Genomic DNA, 17,785 nt, shown 5'->3' with positions numbered 1-17,785 from the left:
TGAGGGGGGGAAAAGAAAAGAAAAAAATCCTCAGAATAGGACATAACATAAAGAAAAGTATTGTGAGATATAAACTGTGAGATAAACCGACTTTAAAACTTGCAATTGCAAGTTTATCACACAATTCTGACTTAACCTTTTAACCTTAAACCCTTAACAGTTCATCTCACCGTTCTGGGAAAAGAATTGTGGGATATAAACTGTGAGATAAACTAACTTTAAAACTTGCAATTGCAAGTTTACACACCACACAATTCTGACTTTAACTCGCAACTTTATAACAGCTATACAATTCTGAATTAGTGAACTCGCAATTACAAGAATAAAGTCATAATTGTGAAATAAAAATTCACAATTACCTTTTATTTATTTATTTATTTTATGGCGGAAATAAGCTTCCATAAATAGTCCTACGAAACCTTTTTGAGATTTAGATCATTTATGAAATAGTTTTTTATGTCTGATGTTTTTCCAGTTGTGTTTTACAATTGAATAAGTAGTATTTTGTGTTAGTTACATGACGTATCCGTTTGGAAGATTTATTATGGCTATGGTTTTGAACCATTTCATATTTGCTTTGTAGGTGACGTCACATTGAGCGGCAGCCTCCAAAAAACTGACCAGAGTCAGACCCCCCTGTCTATGAGACAGACTCGACTCAGAAAGAACTACACAAAGCGCAGAAGAGTCCTTGAATAACGGAATACCACAAACTTTGAAAGAAAGACAGAATTGCAACGATGCAGAATCGAAAGGGAAGTGCAGTCACATGGAGTCACGTATGTCTCTACTCTTTTTCAGGAGTCATTGTTTTATTGGAGAAAGCGGCACGTAAGTTATTTTCCCTCTAATCATTCCTTCCCAAATCGCTATATGTGCTTACTAACCGTATTTGACAGCGGATGTGGGTTCTGCCAGTTTGTACTTGTTTTATTATGAGTTCAGTTTTGTTACTGCACATTATTACTACAATGCTGCTATGGTTTCTTTACTGCATTTGAGCGCCTTTTTCATGAATGGCGAGCAGGGGGCGTGTTCTGTCACACAGCTGCTTTATATTAGAGACAGAGCCCGAGAAGAAGAGAACGAGAGCACCAACAAATCAAAATCGAAATGGACTCTGTTGTTTGACTTTTTTGTCGTTTCTTCTGTCATCAGTTGTACTGTGCTTCACACACTACCTCTGGATGGGAGAAGAGCTGCTGGCCTGGTTGACACTGGGTCTGTGCTTGCCTTCTGTCACTGCTGTGCAGCTGCTCAGTCTGAGGTGGTACATCACTGATGATGCAGACAGATCCAAGCCCTCACTCATCTTTGTGCACTGCCTGCATCTGGGCATCTATCACAGGTCAAAACACTAAATCGTTTAGATTCATAACTGCATTCATTCAGTTATAAAGAGTGAGGTGAAAACTGTAGTAAATTACTGTACCATACAGTAACATACTGTATAATCTAGCGAATTCATAAAAAACTGTCTAGGTTGTACTTTGCATGAATACAATTAAGCCTATTTTTAGGACCATTAAATGTTTTGTTTTGTTTTTGTTGTATTGTGCCAAAATACTTTGTGACACATTTAAAGGGATATTTAATAAATATAATATAGATTATTACAATATAATATAGATATAATACAATTATGTCAATTATTCACACTCATGTCGTTCCAAACCTGTAAGACTTTCATTCATCTTTGGAACACAAATGAATATGTGAATAAATTATTAATATAATTTATTAATTATAATTATTTATATAAATTAAATCTGTTTTATAGTTGTGTGGACTGTCAATGGAGGGACAAAAGCTCTCATAAAAAAGATTTTAATATGTTTACTGAAGATAAACTAAAGTCTTACATGTTTGGAACAACATGAGGGTGAGTGATTAATGACAAAATTGTCATTAAACATTAAAGCAAATTACTATTATAATAGTAATAATAAAATTGTCAATTTGGGTGAACTAACCCTTTAAACACATTTCCCCCCCACATCCTCAAATTGTTTAGTTTTTAACATTTTCTTTTGTAATTTCCTTTATTCTCAACTTTGATTTTCCATACCGTAATACAGTATTGTTGTACTATATTACATTAATACAATGATATTTTAAGACACTGACACTGAAGACTGGAGTAATGATGCTGAAAATGTAGCTTTACCATCACAGGATTAACATTTTTAAATAAAATAGAATTATAAATTGTAATAATATTTCACAGTATTACTGTTCTTGCTGTATTTTTAATCTAAAAATTTTGTACAGTTTTAATTTAGTGAAATATGACTTTTGCATGTTCATGATTCAGGTGGATTCATCCAATGATATTATTTATCACACAAAAGGCTGCTGTTGATGTCTAAGATGTGTGTGTATGTTTTATATTTACAGATTATGGAGCTGCATGAAGTCTCAAGGTGAGCAGCTGAAGTTTGTTGCATTACTAATGAAGGAGGCTGATGTTTCTGCTCTGTGTCTGATCGAGGCCCTGACGCTCAGCCTGCCTCAAAGTCTACTGCAGACCTACAGTTTATTCACCCTTCACCCCGGCTTTCTGTCACCAGGTATGTGACTTCCCATTGTTACGAACAGAACTAGCTCAACGTCAACAGTTTTCTGTGGAAGTAATGAAATAAGTCAGCTTAATGAAATGAAGCAGCCTCAATGACATATGTGACCTACGGGGGACGCAGCCTTCGAAATGAGACACAGTGTACACTACCAAAAAAAGAAAATTATACATTTAGTCCTGGTTCGCTTAGCAAACTATAATTTCTAACAAAGAACCTAAAGACACAAAACAAAAGGGATAAGGTCACAACCTGATTGGACAGCTTTTATGACAACATACTGTATATTTGAGATGGAACCTATCAAACATACCATATAAAACAATACTGTGTGCTGTGCTTGTTGTATGTGTGTATATATGTGTAATCAAAACAGTGCCAGGAATTCCTAATTGCACACAAACAAAGACATGTAAAGACCTTAAACAAGTACTGATTCTGACACCAGTACCAAACTGTAATGATGACAGCGCATATAATAAAAAATTATTTTCATGTTTTGTTATCACAACATTTTTTCGTTTTTCAAATCAGCTTAGATCATGTATGTGGTTCAGATAACATACTATTTGTTATCTGAAACTAAAGACTAAAACGATTGATCAAAAAACAAATTCGTAAAGTGAAATAAAATAAAAAAATGTAAAAAATAAATGAAAAAAAAAAGACAAAACAAAACGAAACCAACAACAAACGTCATAATCGGGACTGATCGATTCTTCACTTGAAGTGGAGAGGGAAATTTACCACAGTATCAATGCATCACATGCACATTTATTCAAACGTAATAACAGAACAATCACACCAGAGTTCGTTTTAATCGAATCAAACCTGCCAAGTGTATACGTAAACTGTTTATTCCCTGAACCTCTTTCTACAGTGGTCTTATGTGTCGGGCTGAACCTACTGAATGTGTCCTGGTTTCTGGTCCTGTTCAGCCGTTCATGCCTTCTGCTTCGTCCTGGTCACCTGCACATGACTCCGGCTGCAATGCTGTGCCAGCTCGTATGGAGAGGGGGCATGTTGGGTGCCAGGGTGGCCAGCCTCATGTTCTTCTGCAGTACGTTTCACTGGTGGTTCTCTGGAGTCTTGGGTGAGTCAAGCCTTGTGTCAAATCCTTACACATAAAAGTCTTCGCAGTTAGTTTGCGTGACAGTTTTGAGGGCTTTAAGGTAATTTGTCATTGCCCAACTCTTACCTGGAAAAGGATGATTTGTTAATAAATGGCTGCTTTGTGATTGTCTTTTAAAATCCCTGCTCAGGTTTCCACTGGCTCATTATGACATTCTGGCAAGTGTCCCAGCAGACAGACATCTGCATTAACCGGAGTTCCTGGCGTCTCTTCAACTTCATCTTAGGGGCGCTGCACATTTTCCTGTTTTTCAACGTTAAAGACGGTCCCTCGCGGTACCGCATGACTGGGTTCTATTTGGTAGGTTTCTCTGCACAGCAGTGTTGTTTTACTATTATTTTTATATCGACTTATAATATTTATTAAATATAATTTTAATTAACTTTTATTTATAAATATTTAGTCTGGATTTTACTTTTAGTAATCTTAAGTGCTTTTGTAAATTTATTCTATTTTTTCAGTTTTAGTTTGTCATTTTAGAACTTTTGATTGTTTTTCATCTAATATATAAAAATGTATTTAATTTCATTAATATTTTGTTCACTAAAAAATAAATAAAAGGATATTAAAAATAAAAAAAATATTATCATTTTTAATTAATACATTTTTAATAGTTGTAATTTTAGTAACAATAAAACACTGCTCCTCTGTCAGTATTAAATGTAAATGGGAAAATCAGCAGAAAATTTTAACTTTGTGCAAAATATTTGGAAAACTGTCTGGACTGTTTGTGTCCAGATTGTGTGAAATGCTGCACGGTTGTGTTGACTTTTATGCTGATGACTATTTAAGATATAGTGAATCTTCTCTCAAGAATAATAGCTTTGTTAACATCTTTGTTTTTGATTGATTTTACAGTTAATGTTGCTGGAGAACACTTTCCTTCTGCTTCTGGCGTCAGACTCGCTCAGTGGGCCTACATGGGACAGCATGAGTATTCCTGTGGCTGTCTTATGCAGCTTCTTTATCGGTAAACATTATGGATTCACTGATTATTTTCATTCCATTATTCAAATGTCATACTATTTTGTCTAATTCAATTAAAAATAAAACACTTAAACAACTAAAATCAGTTGTTTAAAATGCTACAGGCATCACAACCATAAAATGTACAGTATGATTTTTTTTTTTTTAATTTTGAGATTTACTGAAGATTATATTTAACATTGTTATTAAATTATTATTAGTGTTTTTAAAGATTACCGTTAGATTACAGCAAGGTGATCTGGATAGAAAAATAGGGGAAATGAGCACGTACAATTAAATATCCAGATAATGATAAAGGGGTCATTTTATACTTATTTTTTTATTTTATTTTTTTTACATTTGCCACTTTCTTTGGTGTATATTGTGCATTCCTTGAAATCACTTTTTCTTATAAAAACATAAAAAGCCCACATAGTGTAATGTAACATTAAAGCAAATTACTATTATAATGTTCTCTGGTCTCTATTTTTCTAGGTGTCATTTTTGTGGTTCTCTACTACCGATTTCTTCATCCAAAATCCACTGAGATCCTCCAGAGTCTGAGACTCCAAATGAGCTTGACAACTATTGACCGAACAGTGGATGGACACTGCAAAGACACAACAGTTGAATCGTCCACACACAATCATGGTACTTTCTCAGTGACCGATTTTGCTCCTGTGAGGCATGCAGGAGACTGTTCTGTTCAGCCTCTAGAGGGCGGTTGGCACCATCATTGTATGTTAATACACCTGGCTCTCAAAACTGGAAACGCAGACAAGATCAACTGCCTGTATGGAGACAGAGGGCTTTCATTCTTCCTGGGGAATGATGATGCACCCGACACAGATGCTGAAGGGAACCCTTGTAACCAGCCATCAGTGGAAGGAGGTGAACGATCTGAAAGATGTCCGGTTGAAAACAGAGAGGGATTTTCTGGTGATGAAGTCGGACTGCAGTCTCCAGAGAAGGCTGCGGTGTATAACACCTGTCCCGCAGACTGCAGTAGTACTGTTTACTTTAGTGCGGAACCCCACTCCTCCTATAATGTCAGCGATTCTACCTTAGATAAAGAGAATATGACTGTGATCAGTCCCATTATGAATGGAGCTGAACTGATCCTGACTGCTAAACAGCTGTTAAACAGGAACCCATGTTATACCTCAACTCCAATGCAAGACCTCAAAACTATGCACAGTACAAGTCCTCGATTAGCAGGGGCTCGAAGACAAGTACAGTTTTAATATTAAAACTGGCATACCATAAAAATATGTGAATTATTTGGGATAAGGCGAATAAACATTATCTGTTTATTATTAGCACATAACCACTATAAGCTGCAGGTTATCTTTATCTGCAGTTTGTTACCATTAGTTATAAGCTTAGTGAATTAAAATCAGTTTACATTGATTACTATTAAGTTACATGGACATATTTTACTTGCTGCTCTTTTGTACCGTAATGTTTGATACATTTCTATTTTTTTTTTTTTTACCATCTAATTTTATATTTCATGTATATTTTATATTTTGTCTCATTTCTATATCTATATTTTATCAGGTATAATATAGATTGTTTTTTATTAATCTGTGGAGAAAAAATTGTTTTAATATAATTTTATAGTTCAGTGTCAAAATAAGTATTTATAAAATTGGTACTATTTGTAACTTTTTTGTTTTCTTCAAGATTAACATTTAAATGAGTCAATACATTATCAATACTTCTTTCAAAACATGTTTTTGTCTCAGTCTGATTCTATGCTAATAGGCATTTAATATAAGTGTTTAATTAATTGACCTGACGGGATGTTTTGGCGGGAAAAAAGTTAAAAGTTACAGTGTATAGGTCTAAAACGTTGCTTTTCAGAACTTCCTATCTTGTTTTCATTTGTAATAATATGGTCTTTTACCATGCTACTTCATAGATTTGCATATTGTTTCTTTGTTCAGTCATCTAAACTGCTATAAAAGGTTATTTAGGTAGGTACTACTCTTTCTTCGTTCTTTTTGTCCGTCTCCTCATTTACATGGCCTAATAAAAATCTTTCAAATGTAGCCTATATTGGATTTTGTCATAACACCTGCTCTCATCAGACAACAGAGGGCACTAATACATTCAGTAAAAGTTTGTGCAAAGAGATATTCAGAATGTAATTAACTTACAGAAGTATTGGCATGAACAAATCGCTTTAAAAGCTTCGGTTTTTATTTTATGGAAAGTATTGACTGGATCCACAGACAAACTTTTGGCACATTACTCCCCCTCAAACACATTAAAAACAACAATGAAAAAAAAAAGACAACCAGATGTAAATTCCTCACAAAATAATTTTCAAATATGAAGCATATGAAATTAAAATATTTTTGAAACGCATACTAAATCAGTGTGGAATGAGACGAGCCTCTTTGTTACATTATTAAAATGTTGCATGTGTTGAACACCAATGGGTAAAATAAGGACAGGGACATATTTGAGGACGTATCTGACATTTCTGGACCATACTGCTCAACTGTGCTCATGCATGGATGGATTTTAACTATAGCACCATGTTGAAAATTCATACTATCCTCCTGATTCCTGTGAAAAATAATACAAATAGAGGTGATTGCCTTCCATGCAATTAATACTTGCTTGAAAAATCCTACACTGTAAAAATGAGAGATTATGATGTCTGTAAGTCCTCCACCTTAATATCTTTTTATTTTTACAGCGATTTCTTTCGGAAATGAAGGCTTAGACAATCATTTTGTTTTGTCAGTTGACAAAATATCTCACAAATGAGAAGAAATCCTTCACAGAGGTCATGAAAACCCTGAGATCCAAGACAAAGCTTTTGTATATTAAAAGTGTTTGTAACAGAAAGTCATTTTGTTTAAATAAAAAAATAATATTACAGCCAACTAAAGGTTAAGATCTGTCTGAATTGTCAAATTGTTACAGTGACTACAACTAATTTCAGACACAATTCATTACAATTAGAAATACAGTATTTCAAGGCAAGCATTGTCAAAGCTCAAGCATATTATTTTTCCTCCACCTCTTTTATATTTCATGGTGAATTATTCATTAAAACAAGTTTTCATTAAAATGTGCACTCGGTAATTTCCCTCATTATGAAATTATTATCTGTTCATTTTTTCTTGGAGCAGGGCAAAATGTAGATTTGTTGAAGTTGCTCAAAGTTTGTGGCATTTAAAACTATATTTTTTTTTTTATCAATGTATGCGCCTTGGATGTATTTTTATTGTGTTAAAATAATTATAATGCCTGCTTGTTATTTGAAGAGTTTTAAAATAATATCACATGATTATTATTTGAATACTTCAAACCATAAATGGGTAATTACCAAATTCTCTATCCTAATTTCTCATTACCAAGTGTGGAATTTTTTTCATTGTCATCAGTAACTAAAAACATTACTTTTGAATGTTTTTCATATTATGTCTATGGTTTTTTCATCTTTCATCCACGCCACTAGGCGTCAGTATGGTCAGTATAACAGCGCAACATAGTGCACCTGAAAACACGAGTGCCAGTGCCAGCCACCAGAGGAGATGTTCCTAGACGTCTTGTAAATGTTGGCGACCCTCATGTCTCAGTCCCTTACAGTATCCCCAAAAAAGTATAATAGCAATTGTATCCCTATGTTGTATCCTGCAACGAGTTCAATAGTAGCGGTTCAGGCTGCGTGTGCCCGGCATGTCAGGCTGTCCGTTCATCCAGATCTCCCGTATAATCCGCTCGCGTTCTTCCAATCTCTGCGCGCGCTCCAGCTCTTCGGCGGAGGTAAACACGTTACCGAGCGTCCGTTCAAAGCGCCGGTGGCGGCGTGCTGACAGGTCGGAGGCATTGTCCCAGTCTGAATCGCTGTCGCTCGTGTCACTGGTGCTCTCCGTAGTCTTACCTGTTTTCCTGGGCGCTTGCTCCCTTTTGCAGTCGGTTCGACAGGAGATCTGCACCACTAACGCGATGAGAGTGAGAACCAGTCCCAAACACACTCCACACACAAAATACAGTGCCGCCCGTTCCGGGTGATCTGCAGAAAAGGTCAGAAGGTTAGGAAGGTTTGCATTCGTTAGGTGTTACGGATTGTGTCCGGATAAATTAGAATAAAATAGATATGTGTATGCTTCTGGTGATTTTTTTCATTTCTAAATAAAATTATATTTTTATATTTTTGAAAGCATGAAGTAAAACATGTCAGTGTGTTTTATCTGTTTTACCCAAGGGGGTAATCCATCGACCGGAAGTTGAAGCCTCGCGGGAGCTGCCATCTTGTAACAGAACTTCACTTGCATTAGCATTCCCATTGACTCCCATTCATTTTGGCGTCACTTTGACAGCGAATAACTTTACATGTGTTTGGAAACGTTTGTATGCGCATAAATTGCGGAAGCAAGTTAACATTTTAGCGGTTCCATCCAAGGGGGTTATCCATCAGCCGTAAGTCAAAGCCTCGTGGGAGCCGCCATTGTAGCAGAACTTCACCTGCTGTTAGCATCCCATTGTCTCCCATTCATTTTGGCATCATTTTGACAGCGAATAACTTTACATCTGAGGCGTCCAAAGACTTAACTTGTCCATTATTTCTAAACAAACACAACAAAGTATAAAAGCCTCTATTACCTTGTATCTTCTGTTATGGCCCTGTAGAAGCAGTTTTTAAAAATAGGTTAACGATTATGTCATAACGAATCGAGTCTCCGTCGCACAGTTGAGAAATTGCCGATTAGACAGGAAGAGAAGCTCGCAGGCAATCAGGGGGACGTGGAGGCATAAAGTCCGATAAAGTCGAGGGAGAAGCCCATAGAGAGTCATAAAGTTGCTCCTGCTATGGACAGCTAATACTCACTCTCTCCATCTCTGTGATATTCAGAAGAGAATTATTCAGATTTCACTCGCCACGGCTACTAGAAGACATTCAGTTTGCTCACAGTACGCCTGGCGATCAGTTTAACGCCCTTCAATTTTCTCAGGTGAAATCAATGGGGTCGCTGTGTCCATTTCTTTTACTGTCTATGGTTCCATTGTCCCAAAGTCAATGGGTTTTTTTGAATGGGGTTTTGGTTAAATGTCTGAAATAAGGTCTGCGGTTAACACAAGCACAAGAGAATTTTCACGTTTTATTCTACGACATAAAATACATCAATATTACCCCACTTATTATTATTTTTTAAGCTGTTAAGTGTCTTGAAAAAGTGGCTAAATGGGAACAGAGGCAGTCGGCATCATTAAATGTCCTCGCACTGAACAGGTAAACACAGCCCTCTTTTACAGCCTCATTATGCTTATGCTCTTATAAACTATTCCAACTCAAACTATCTGGGAAAATGTTTTTAGATAAAACAGAGAGTTGTCGGAAGCTTAGTGAAGGTGACATTGAAGTCAAATGGACAAAACATGCAAGTATCATAAACTTTTTGTTGATCACAGACCTTGTTTTTAGCGATAATTCAAAAGCCTATGGGAAAATCCTATTGGGTTTTTCTTGAAGTGTGATGCTAACTTGCCTACAAAGTGAACACTCTATTACATGTTCAGTCTATAGGTGTGTAGTGTTTCCTGGCTGCATAATACAGCAGTTTTAGATTATTTAACACCATTACTCACTGACTTTGGAAACATCATGCAGTAATTAAACTCATATTTTTTTAACAGTTGAATTTTAAATGTAATTGAAAAACTAATAATTGAATAATTAAAATGGGTGAAAATAAACAATATAATAATAATAAATGAAAAGAAATTAGATTTAAATAGACCTATACATTCTTATATTGCACTTCCTTAGTCCTTGAGCTTATTTTGTATAATTAATTTTTATATATAGAATGAATTATTAGCAGTTTTCATTGAAAAGTAGGCTACTAAACATGTATTCAATATAAAAAATATGTTGGGCATATAAAGTATTAAAAAAGTCCATTTAGGGACGGGGCAAAAAACGTGCCTATAAAGGAAAAGGGTCTATTTAAAACATGACAAAAGAAGGGGGTCCATTGCAAAAATTGCAGAATTGCAATTATGCACATGATTATCTATGATAATCGGCCAGTTTTTGCGCAGGCTATAGATTAGTGGGGATGTGAGTGTAGTAGTAGTGTCCCAAACTTGTTTTTACCTGCTATGAAGGAGTAAGCAGCCAGTGCATTGCTCACTAAAGCCATCTCCTCGGTAGTGGCTTGCCTTTCATTGAGGAAAGCTGTAACCATTTCATACACGAACAGACTATGGATCAGTTATTGTGTGGTACTGAAAGAGAGAAAAAGAGAGGGAGATATACCGCAAGTTAAAACCAGTCTGAACCCACCTTCGTTTTTTAAAATCCCCATAAAGGGAAGCACTGAACCATAGCTTATAATGATGTTGTTTTAAAGAGTGTAATTATATTGGGATTTCTCCCTACATTTAGGCTGTACCATAACCTCATGTGCAGAGAAAACTATTTTTACAGACAGGCTGGAAATTTCCGAACACCAGAATCATGCTATATTTCTGAGCAACCACAGACATTGTAACAACCTAAAATGTAATTTCTCCTCATCAAACTGTCACACAAGATCAGACAAAAAAGACATTCTGATCTAATGCATTATTATTCACTGACAAGGTGATTGATGACTGCATTTGAGACAATCATGATAGAAATTATAACCTTTCACAAATAAAGAATTATTTATGCCAGCATCCTACCCTTGACATTCCCTCATTCTCTCTTGTAAAACTATTTCTAGGCATCGGGGAAAATTTACCCGTAAATTATTGCCAGGACTTATTGGCTGGTTTTTGTCTTTCATCCCAAAATGAAGAAATATGTAATGAAACAAAGGTGGTTGAACACAAACAACACAGAATCAGTGTGGCAGGATGGTTGGACAGAAAGCTTGGGTTACTAAATGTTGTTCAGTATAGTCTGGGGCTGGGCTGAAGGTAGACGGCACTCAGAGCCAGTCATTCACGTGGGTGTAAAGGAATGTAGAGTCTTGGTCCGTCTCATTTAGAGGAAGACAGGCTGCTCTTTCAGCGTAAATAAGGAATTAGACTGTTGACACTTTACACAGATATAGGTGGATGTTGGTGTTTTTGCTGTGTTTTTATATACAGTGATGTGAATAAGTTAGGACACCCATGCTAAAGTTGCCTAAAAAGAGGAATAAAAAAATCATCCTTTGGAAATTGATCTTAATGCCTTGATTAGAAAAATGAGGAAAAATCCAACCTTTAAGGACACCAATTTTCTTTGTGTATGAAAAATGCATCATAAATAAATAAACATTCTTCTTTAAAATACAGTGTGCATAAGTCAGGACACCCCTATGTTAAATTAACTAAAATGCACCTATAGAGCATTTAAAGATCTAAACATTTTGTGTAAAAATCTATTGCTAGAAAATTACAAAAACAAAAAATCAGTTTTTAGACCGAAAATTTAGAATTCAGTAATATTGTCTTAGTAAAATAAAATAAATACACAATAAAACAGCATGTATGAAAGTGCATTTAACTTCTTGGGAATCAGATTTTTAACTGCATGTTTTTAAAGCCCTAATTGGTATCCATTTACTTGGAAATACCTGTTTAAAATACCCCGCACTCCTAAGCAACTGTTCATTATGTAACATGTAACTGTTGAGTCTTTCAGTCTGTGCAGTCTGATGAGGCTCTTCATTCACCCTCATTACTATCTTATAATTATGAATATCTCCCAGGCTCTGCACCATAATTTGGATGTTTAAACATTATTTTCAGTTGTAACTACTCAAATGCTATGTGAAGCCTCCATGCAAGACAATAACATAACCTTTTGCATCTGCCTGTGAAAATTTTGGAAAAATTACAGCAACACAAATTAATTACTGTTATTAATACTGAGATGCTGATGTTATTGTTTTGCAGAGACATGTTTGTGGTTCTTTTTACCTGTTTAACACAGGATAGCATGAGAATTGTAATATTGTAGAGTCTTACCTGGAGTGTGTCGATACATAGTGGTCCATCTGTGAACTTTAAGGTCACACTGCAAAGAACAGAGAACAAAAGCAAGCAAGACACAATGAGAAAGAAACTTCAGCATCCTCCCTTTGGCTCTTCAAAACTGACGGACAAAGCAAAAGAAAAAGAAAAATGCAGGGCTACTGTATGAGTCACAGTGATCTATATAACAGAGCAGCCCCCTCAGTGCTATGATAAGACCTTCAGTGGAAAAACGCTATTTCCCCAAACTTAGAGTTCATACATCACACAGTATCACTATGAGTCCTTTTCCTGTACACACACTCCTCCATTTAACCACAGTGATTAGTCAGGACAAAAACCCTCCCTAACTAGACAAAAAAAACAAAAACAATAATGTGTGTTGAAGTTGTACAAAGTTCGCTTGGGACAAGCCAATTATCTTACTATTTGAAAGCCACAATGAGTAGCTAAAACATAAAATTCTGCTTACTGAATTATGACATGTTTTTTTAAATAATGAAACTTGGTCACAATGCGAATATCAGGATTTGTGTTAGAGCAATATATATGACATACAGTAGTTGGTAAATGACTAGTCAGTGATTTTTCAGTCATTTTCAGATTTTTCAGTCAATTTTGCATGTAACAGATTGAAAAATTATTAATATAAAAATTTAAATTATGTTTTCATATCTTTACTTCAGACTATTTTTTGGAAAACAGTAAATTGTTGTTCTTGTGGTAGATAGCGTTTCATGTTTTTGGAAAACTTCACTTGACTTTTCCCATGCAGGACAAGTCCTTTTTTCCCACAGAAATCTCATGGGTCGTAACCGGTCATCATATTAAAATAGATCTAAATTACTTAGCTTCTTCCAATATCAATACAAGGTTAAAAGAGGCCAGTTATTTAATCTTAAAAGCTTGAAAAGGATGATTTCGTTTAAAAAATATAGACAAAATTTTGAGAGATCACAGAAAAGCAATTTAATCCCATCATTCATCAAGGCAAAATATACAAACTACACATTGCAAAAAGCATTAAATTCGTTATAATTATAAAAAAAATAAATAAATATTTGAACACCCAAAAATTAAATTTGTCATCAATTACTCACCCTCATGTCATTCCAAACCCATAAGACTTTCGTTCACCTTCGGGACACAAATGAAGACCATAAAATCTGAGGGTTTTCTGTCCCTTCATAGACTGTTACACAACTATCACTTTGAAGCGTCAAAAAGAGATATCGTAAAACTAATCCATTTAACTAATCCGAGTCTACAGAAGTGGCTCAGGTGAGTAATTAATGACTGAATTTCATTTTTTTGGGTGAACTAATCCTTTAAATAAATAATAAGTTATGATTGAAATCAGTTATCTTAGCATTTCCTGTGACAGACAGGTTTGGTTTAAATATGTTCAGATTCAAAGAAAACAAAAACATTTATATGACGTCCATCAAAACTCAAAACTCTTATTTAAGTTGAAGTTAAGCACAGCATATCATTTTATGAAAACATTAAACAAAATAATGAGATATGTAATTCTATCATGCTATAATAACAATGAAATACGTATACTAACATATAAAAGCAAAATACAGAATGTCAAATGTGGTGTTTTACATTCACGAATCACGAGAAAACCGATTTGTCAAAGGGCCCATAACATTCTTGAATGAATTATGCTTACTGTGTTCCCTGGAATAGACTATTACAAATATTTTGAGAGTTTTCAGCGTTATCCTCCAAATGAAACCACCGTTATGCGCCGCAATCAAGAGAAGAAAGCGGCAGCTCATTTTTGGCTTTATTGAATCCAGAAGCCTGTAGTATTTGAAGGCCCGGACCAATGGAGCCTGGCTTTAATCAGACGCCGGGCCAAAGCTAAGCCCAAACCTGAGCTTCAAAGCTGGCACAAGCCAATACCCTTTCATTTGACTTCACAAATAGAAGTACAGAAAACGAGTAACTCTAAAAGGAAGTTGTTCCTCATTGAATAAGAAACATGAAGCATGGCCGTTCTCCTGTTTTAAGCGCATAGTCACAAACAACAAACTTCTATAATGTTTCCAGGATCTCATAATTTGAACAGGAATTCAAGCACCTGTTTCTCAACTATAACATGATATTTAGGTTGAGACAATAATGGCTGGACATCTGCTGTCATTAGTATTCACAGCCAGGGCCAGAGTGAGTCAATGTCAACTAGACCTCCCACAAGCCTGCATTGTTGACCAAGAAGGTCACTTTTAGCTGGTCGGGCATTTTTCTGTGCCATTAAGTTCCTCAAGAACAAACAAACAGGTGAAATGGTAAATAGGTGCATTTTTTAGTCAAGATTATAGGGACAGTTCACTCAAAAAAATAATAATAATAATAATAAGTCAACATTTCCTCGCCTTCATGTCATTGGAAATCTGAATGTTTTCCTCGGAAGAAGATATTTTGGGGGACATTACATAAACGTTTTTGTCAGAGGGTTGGGATAAGAGCAAAAAACCATTTAAGTCACTAAATATCACAGGGAGTCTGATACTGCAAGTGGCCTTATGAAAATATGTCTTTTCACAGGGGTCTGTTTATCATGAACTCGAAAGAACAGGGGGAATTATTCAGACTTCATCATTGTTTTCATAAGAGAGAGAGATTAGACATCACAGAAAAAGATTCATTGGGGAGTTTTCTATTTTTAGAGGAAATGTTTTAAAAATAGAGAACTGCACACAGTTTTCCCGCAGCTGTTTCTGATCAGAAGGAATGGCAAAATGGAACTCTGGTCAAAGAATATTCAGAGAAAGATAAGGAAGATGCATGACAATACAGAATATAAAATGGAAAGAGTGCAAAACAATGGAATCCCTCTACTAGATTTAAAAGAGCATGTGAGCATTTGATCAAACGCAAAGAAAACTGAATTCCCTCTACTAATGGCTGTTTTATTTTTGTATCATGTGATTTTTATCCCATCCGGAGTTTGTTGGAACCACAAACCACTCAATCTCCTCACACCTCATAAAGGAAGATTAGGAGAGATGGCATAATGAATGCTCAAGATGTCATGTCTGATCACATAATCCCACATACACATTTGACTTCTTCTAATAATTCATTTTACTTAATTCAGCATAAGCCTGCATGGTTTATAGACATAACTGAGTGCACATTTACACACTGTACAAAACAAAGAACATAATGAGCAGCTTTTAACAGACAGACAGACTGAATATACAGAATAACAGACTACACTTTTCTGCTGTTATCTCAATGGCATTTGAGAAAAATGGCGTTCGTCAGGTCCAGTTTTGTATCCAGCTTCTCACGGGGATTTTGGATGCCCCAACGCCTGTGAAGAGACGACTCAACGCCGGCGATATGTTATGGCGCCGTTTTATATATAAACAATATTTATATTTAATATTTATATATAAACAATATGAATGTTAGCCAGAGGAGAACTGGCCCCCGACTGAGCCTGGGTGCTCCCAAGGTTTTTTTTCTCCATCCAATCTTATGGAGTTTTGGTTCCTTGCCACTGTTGCCACTGACAGATAGACAGATATTAAAGGGTTAGTTCACCCAAAAATGAAAATTAAGTCATTAATTACTCATCCCCATGCTGTACCAACCCCGTAAGACCATCGTTCGTCTTCGGAACACAAATGAAGATATTTTTGATTAAATTTGAGAGCTGTATAACTACCACATTGGCTCCTAAGGGACTGCCTCTTGACGGCCCAGAAAGTCAATGAAGAAGTCAATTTTTGTTTGTTTTTTCGCACAAAAAGTATTCTTGTCGCTTGATAAACTTATAGTTGAGCCACGGTAGTCACTTGGGATATTTAAACATTTTCTTCATTGACTTTCTGGGCCGTCAAGAGGCAGTCCCTTAGGAGCCAATGTGGTAGTTATACAGCTCTCAAATTTAATCAAAAATATCTTCATTTGTGTTCCGAAGACGAACGAAGGTCTTACGGGGTTGGTACAGCATGGGGGTGAGTAATTAATGACTTAATTTTCATTTTTGGGTGAACTAACCCTTTAAATGTGTTTGCTAAAGCATTTGTCACCTTTCAGGAGTACACTAACATATCCAAAGTAAAAACCCAAAGACTACACTAAACTCCAGTTACGATTTCACAGGATCGAACAGATAGCCTATTATCTTGCATCACTGAGTATTTCATGTTAGAGCCTGAGATCCTAAATACAGCCATGATTTATTTGACTCTCATTTGCCTGCACCACACCGCTTCACCCTCATTATAATCACAAAACATGACTTTGGGCAGATTCATTTGCCAACCTTAATGCTACACTTCCTCTCCCTTGTGTTTTTTTTTTCTTCCCCTTTTTTTTTCTCCCGTGCTTTTTTCTTCTCTAATATTAGGTTTCAGAATGCAGGGCCAGTCTCGGCTCTCTCCGACTCAGTGAGAGTTAGCTCAGTGAAGCAGAACAGTGGAGCTGGAGGACCTAAATGTGCTTAACCCCACACAGATGGGAAAACTAAAGCTTTTCCATATACCTCAGCTGCCTCAAGTCAAGACTGCTATTATTTAACGTCACTATAGCCATTTTTTTCCAGAAATGTTTTTATAATGCCATATTTAACTATTTATTGTCATGATGAGAGATTTACTTGGATGAAAAACAATGGGCTGTTGAAGGATGTTGCCCTTTTGTACTGATTCAGCACCAGTTTAACATGCTGCTGGTTTTTGCTTTAACGGCAAGAAAAACATGATGAGTTTATTTAGGTCTGGCTTCTTGGAAATGGAACGAAGCTTTCAACTAAAGAATGTTTTAGTAGAATCACCTTTTTTGAGCGCTTTAGTGGAGAACTATGTTCAAACCAGCCCCAAGGGATGTCAATGTTGGTGTTCTGTTTTTGTACGACTCTGTGTGCATTAAAAATTAAGATGCCAAAAGAGGACTTTTTGTAAAATAAGTAAGAAAAATTTTCATAAAACACGATGCACAAACACTCTGCACGCAGGTGGCCGAGTCGCCAGCAAGGGGACGGCGCCTCGAGAAAAGCAGCGATAGTTAGCGACAGTTTTCATAGCGATACCAAAAACAACCATTTTGCGTTCTCTGAAGAACCTTTCTTTTAGCAGTTCCAAGAATAACCTTTTTTTCTTAGTGTGGAGAA

The 17,785-nt window shown here is 35.9% G+C and overlaps 2 protein-coding genes across 4 annotated transcripts in view; one reads left to right on the top strand and one right to left on the bottom strand.

Moving 5' to 3' along the window:
- Positions 1–517: 517 nt before the first annotated feature.
- xkr5b (XK related 5b) lies at positions 518–6,492 on the top strand. The gene is made up of 7 exons (XM_089120442.1): positions 518–831; positions 1,159–1,348; positions 2,398–2,570; positions 3,457–3,669; positions 3,839–4,008; positions 4,567–4,678; positions 5,170–6,492. The coding sequence occupies exons 1-7, from the start codon at positions 741–743 to the stop codon at positions 5,916–5,918; spliced, it is 1,698 nt and encodes a 565-aa protein (XP_088976568.1). The 5' UTR covers positions 518–740; the 3' UTR covers positions 5,919–6,492.
- A 365-nt stretch (positions 6,493–6,857) lies between these two features.
- The window catches only part of eva1ab (eva-1 homolog A, regulator of programmed cell death b), a 27,063-nt gene continuing 16,135 nt past the window's right edge, over positions 6,858–17,785 (bottom strand). For all 3 annotated transcript variants that reach the window (XM_089120441.1, XM_089120440.1, XM_039668102.2), the window contains 3 exons: positions 12,643–12,691; positions 10,796–10,926; positions 6,858–8,710 (listed from right to left, as the gene is read on the bottom strand). In XM_089120441.1, coding sequence (XP_088976567.1) covers positions 8,340–8,710; positions 10,796–10,886 — 462 coding nt within the window. In that variant the 5' untranslated portion in view covers positions 10,887–10,926; positions 12,643–12,691 and the 3' untranslated portion in view covers positions 6,858–8,339. The remainder of the gene's footprint in view (positions 8,711–10,795; positions 10,927–12,642; positions 12,692–17,785) is intronic.

Source organism: Pimephales promelas, chromosome 15 (assembly GCF_988280905.1).
Source record: "Pimephales promelas chromosome 15, fPimPro1.hap1.1, whole genome shotgun sequence".
NCBI classification, from domain to species: Eukaryota; Metazoa; Chordata; class Actinopteri; order Cypriniformes; family Leuciscidae; genus Pimephales; species Pimephales promelas.
The sequence above is the reverse complement of the archived record's forward strand: the minus strand, read 5'-3'. Positions and strand labels throughout refer to the sequence as shown.

Coding starts and splice junctions, on each gene's coding strand:
- xkr5b (XM_089120442.1), top strand. CDS start 741: ATGCAGAATCGAAAGGGAAGTGCAGTCACATGGAGTCACGTATGTCTC. Junction 832..1,158: donor TTTATTGGAGAAAGCGGCAC/GTAAGTTATTTT, acceptor TTCTGTCATCAG/TTGTACTGTGCTTCACACAC. Junction 3,670..3,838: donor GTGGTTCTCTGGAGTCTTGG/GTGAGTCAAGCC, acceptor ATCCCTGCTCAG/GTTTCCACTGGCTCATTATG.